Source organism: Zeus faber, assembly GCF_960531495.2.
Source record: "Zeus faber genome assembly, chromosome: 12".
Taxonomy (NCBI): Eukaryota; Metazoa; Chordata; class Actinopteri; order Zeiformes; family Zeidae; genus Zeus; species Zeus faber.
The window spans coordinates 3,031,840-3,036,945 of record NC_137196.1 but is presented as its reverse complement, the minus strand read 5'-3'; the positions used below and the strand labels follow the sequence as shown (position 1 = coordinate 3,036,945).

General features: G+C 40.2%; 1 protein-coding gene across 1 annotated transcript; it reads right to left on the bottom strand.

Annotated features, from left to right (window-relative positions):
• Window positions 1-1,068: 1,068 nt before the first annotated feature.
• LOC307238285 (homeobox protein engrailed-2b-like) lies at window positions 1,069-4,228 on the bottom strand (the record flags this gene model as incomplete). Its single annotated transcript, XM_080011218.1, has 2 exons — window positions 1,069-1,424; window positions 3,766-4,228. 2 exons carry the CDS (start codon window positions 4,226-4,228, stop codon window positions 1,069-1,071), a joined length of 819 nt encoding a protein of 272 aa, XP_079867344.1.
• Between the last annotated feature and the right edge of the window lie 878 nt (window positions 4,229-5,106).

Sequence of the window (5,106 nt, the reverse complement as noted above, 5' to 3'; positions counted from 1 at the left end):
TCATGACTTCAATGAGGGCCAATAATAACCATTCTTGCTTGAATACACTGCATGGCCAAAATATCAATAATGATGATAATGATGATGATGGGGGGCACTTTAATCAAACCATACTACAGGACACAATATGCTCATAGCCACTACTGTGATGTGTTTAGGTCCAGATCGGTCCATCATTCTGAAAGCCCTTCTATGCAAATTATACATTGGGCATCTTTCTAGACAACATGAGTTGAGAAAACATTGTTTGGCCATGTTGTAGGTGGGTAATGCTGGTAAAATCGTGGTCCAAAGTCTGATATTGATGATGATGATGATAATAATAATAATAATAATAATAATAATAATAATATAACCAGTCCATGAGAAATTGACTAAAACGTTGTCCAGTGTCGTTTGGCAAAGCAGGCAGTGAAGGTCGAGTAAGGCCCACCTTTTGGTTAAAAAATAAAAATTAAAAAAGATTAAAGACCACCCTCTCTTGAAGGCTGTCTGCAGCCCTGCAGCCCCTCCATGTGCATATAAAATGTATAATTACTCACTATTCACCAGATAGCTTATAATGCAGTACTTTTTTCTTAATTAGATGTAAAAAAAATCGTTATATTCCCAAATTCCAGGACACATAAATCTAAATAAAGAAGTAGATATGCTCACACAAAAACAGACATTGGTTAAAAAATAATAATAATTCCCTAAAAGTAGGCCAAGCACAATAAAACGAAAGATAAAATCAGATAGAACAAAATAATGTGGTGGTGGGGAAGAGAAAAATGAAACGAGGCTATATTGAATTCACATTTTCCAGAATGCAGCAGAGAGAAGAAACAAAACAAGGGAAATCTTTGGATTTTTAGCATAGACTCTTCATTAATATATAATATAATATAGATACGGTCAGACTACGGTCAGTGGAGTTTTAAACAGAAACGGGAAAAAAACGACGTCGTATTGCTTCTAGTTAATGCTGGTATTTTATGACGACAGTGGCCCTTTAAGAAAGTATTTATTGCATCGTTCAAGTGCGGGTTAAGGTGGGACCCGCTCCCCTCACCCTCGACCACCCCCCTACTCGCTGTCCGACTTGTCCCTGCACGCCGTGGAATGGTTGTACAGTCCCTGGGCCATCAAGTGCAGGGCCAGCGAGTTCTTGCTCCCCGTGGCCTTTTTGATCTTGGCCCTCTTGTTCTGGAACCAGATCTTGATCTGGGACTCGTTGAGTCCGAGCTCCCCGGCCAGCACCTGCCTCCTCTGCTCGGTCAGGTAGCGGTTGGTCTGGAACTCGGTCTTGAGCCGTTGGAGCTGCTCGGGGGTGAAGGCCGTCCTGGGACGCTTGTCGTCCCGGCTTCCGCTGCTGCTGCCGCCACCGCCGTTCGCCGCCCCGGCCGTGGTCTTGGTACTCTTTGGTTTACGAGATCTGGGCCCTGCATGGTCGGGGGGGGGGGGGGGGGTCACACAGCGTTGAGTGTCGGATCGTATAGGTCGTATAGGTATCGGTTTCCTTGGGGGCAAAAATTGTAATCGCCATAATGGATCGGATCCTAGAGTCGTGGACTAATGTGTTAATCATCATCGTCTTCATCATTATTAAGGTTCATAAGCGCAATATCACCAGTATAGATAGACCTTATACACTGGTAAATAGAATGATTGGATTTACATATAGCCTATAAAAGCAGATATCGCATACATACAAATAATAATAAAAGCTTAAATTTTGTTAAACTTGTTCTTCTGTGTTTTTCTTATTTTCAGGCTCTCTTGGCCTAAAATTAAGAAATGGGAGGTGTTGATTTAAAGTTGAGAAAAAACAAACAAAAAATTAATAAATAGGTTTAACGAATCAAAGCAAGTTGGTCCAAAATACTCCGAGGTGTCCTTTCTTACGGTCTTTAAGTGTAGACAAATATAGCGGTTTCCTACGGTATCACCCTCTATGTAGGATGCCCTTGCGTCTCCATTAGCTTCATCTGAGTCACAACCGCTTTAGAATTTAGAGTATAGTCAAAAAGAGGGGGTGGGGGTAGAAATGGAGGTTTGGCTTATAGGGAGCGGATGGGGTGGGGGGGTTAGGCGCCTCTTTCGTTCCTTGTTACCATAGGAACTAAGTTTTTGTTTCTTAAGGCTAATGTTTCATTAAAAAAAAACCATTATACACGTCTAAGGTCAGACGACATTTTTATTTAACAAAAAGAGACGCGTCGGTGGAGAAGAATACCTTCTTAACGGCGGGTCTACTGGAAAGGGTATATTAATACCATTGAATAACTTCATTATAATAACAGTATTTTTTTCATTTTCCTTTTTTGGGATCGATTTCGACATTATTATGCAGTGATCACCTCGATTTTATTTTTATTTTTTTGGGCGAGGGGGGTGGGCTTCGACCGGCTTCGATGGTTCATTGTGGTCCATTCTGGTCCAACATTGGCCCGGAGCAAGATGTAACTTTTTTTTTACCAGTCAACGGCTTAATAATAATAATAATAATAATAATAATAATAATAATAATAAACATTCTTCAATATATATATATTTATTTATTTTTTCGTTAGGTGAACGCATCGAGGATACCCATTCGTTTCTACACAGCAGCGTAGACAGCCAGCCCCCCCCCCCCCCCCCCACATTGGGGATGCACGCTTTTCCCAAACAATATTGCAAGGCATCGTGCATATTTAATAATCCAGTCGAGAAGGTCGCTTAGATTAGATACAAGCCAATCGAATAAATCTGTCGTGTTCGTGGAAATATAAGAAGCGATAAAGTTGAAGAGAACGAAACATTATTATTATAAAGAGTTAAACAAAAAGAATAAATACACCTAAATGCTATGTGGTGGTTCATTTTACTGGGCGTGGATTATGCCTATACTTGGTATATGTTCATAGTCTATATATTTATCAAGAACGTGGTCACAAAAGATCCGATCACTCGAAAAACCAACGAACTATTGTATTATGTTTTTCTTTTTTGCATTATAGTTGTTCTAGATCTCCTTTTTCTTAGCTCATTTCCATTGTCAGAAATATGCAAATTGAACATTAACAAAGAGAAGGAAGGAACAATGGCGTTAAACTTGATTTTAGACTACGACGTGCGCTTAACCTGCGCTTTATAACGCTTTAAAAACAATAGTAAAAAAACAATTCATATAACTCAATCGTTTGGTCATTTTGTTGACGAATTAAGATCGACTTCTGGGGAAAAAAAGCCTCGGACTTTAACTTCTCGAGAATTAAAAAAAATTTATGATTGTTTTGATTTCGTGAAATCGTATGTATATATATATATATATATATATATATATATATATATATATATATATATATATATATATATATATATATATATATATATATATATATATATATATATATATATACACACACACACACACACACACACACACACACACACACACACCGTAATTTGGTGAGCGTTGTACAATGCGCCCAATTTGTTCTGGGAGTTATCGAACGGACCTTTGTCTACAAGTTCCAAGGAAAATCTGTGTTAGTAAAAATTTATATCGATTTTGAAGTTTATTCAGAAGTGAACTCGTTAATAATGCAATCTAAATATAACACTTATTTATAGCTCACAGGTCAGTTCTAACGGCCTATGAAGCCAGTAGTTTTTTTCCCTATTGTTGATGCTTTGCTCTCCATCATTTCTGGGGCAGGGTTAGGGCTAGAAAGAAAGAAAGAAAGAAAGAAAGAAAGAAAGAAAGAAAATCGTTAAGGAAATCAAAAGAGGACTAACCTGAGGAAGGACGATCAGAGTATCTGGTACAATACACCCACGCGGGCCACAGCATGGGCTTCGACGAGCCAGCCGAGCTAGACTGGGAACCGCTATCCGAGTCAGAGCTGAGGCACTGATCACCGCTGTCCGCCCGGGGCTTGAGAGGCGCGTCGGGGGCTACCACGTCAGCTTTTCTCACCACCAAGTCCTTGGAGCTCGCATCGCCCCCCCACCCGGCTCGACGTTGGGTGGTACCGCCTTTAGACTCCCCTCCGTCCGGATCCCCCAGCCTCGACGCTCCGTCGGCGTTCTCCTCTCGACCGGGTGTCCGGTCTTTCCGCCTGCGTCCGAAGTCCGGTCGCAGGATGTTGTCGATGTAGAAGTCGGTCACCCGGTGAGGCTGCTGGTCGCCAGGTGCCTGGAGAAGAGGCAGGATAGCCTGATCGTACTCCTCTCGGCGCCGGTGATCGTTCGCTTCCATCGCGACACAGCCTGGACTTCAATTGGGTTCAGTCTTAATACCTCGTTGTTCTCTTCTCTTATTCCCTACTACACCCCCCGCAAAAAAGCTTAATAATAATAATAATAATAATAACAATAATAATAATAATAATAATAATAATTAAAATAAAATGTACTACCCCCACCACCACGACCCACGTTTCTCTTCACACGTTGTGTTTTCAATTAAAAAAAAACGAAGAAAATGGATGGGAAAACACACACACACACACACACACATACACACACACACACATATATATATATATATATATATATATATATATATATTCTAGTAAATCCTTAAAAAAAAGGTTGTCTTCGACAACTCGCCTCTTGTGTTTTTCGACTAAGAAAAAAAAACATAATTCAAAATCGGACAAAAAAAATCTATTTGCTGTCGCAATTCGAAAACGCAAACGTAAGTTGTTGTTTTTTTTCTTTTTATGAATTATGGCGCAGGGATAACAACCTTTCCAGTCGAGTGCACTAAAAAAACTAGGGATGGCCATGAAGACGCGCTAAGTGCGGCTGAAATACTTCCACTACGGGGATTTTGGGTTCTAGTTTCTGATTGGCTGCGAGGTGTCCCGACGACGTCTTACTACGGCCTTAAAGGCACGTGCCTTGAACCAATCGCGTTCGGGGCGGTAGTAGCACGTGACTCGCCCATCATTCCCGGAGGCGCATCTTTTTCCTTTATTTATTTATTTATTATTATTGTTATTTATTTATTTTATGTATTTTGTATTCGCATATATTTCTAAGCGTAAGTTACCATATACATTTTGAAATGTAATAAAACACAATTTAAATAGGAATTACTGTTTACAAAAGTTTGCACGGAGGCGCGTCGAA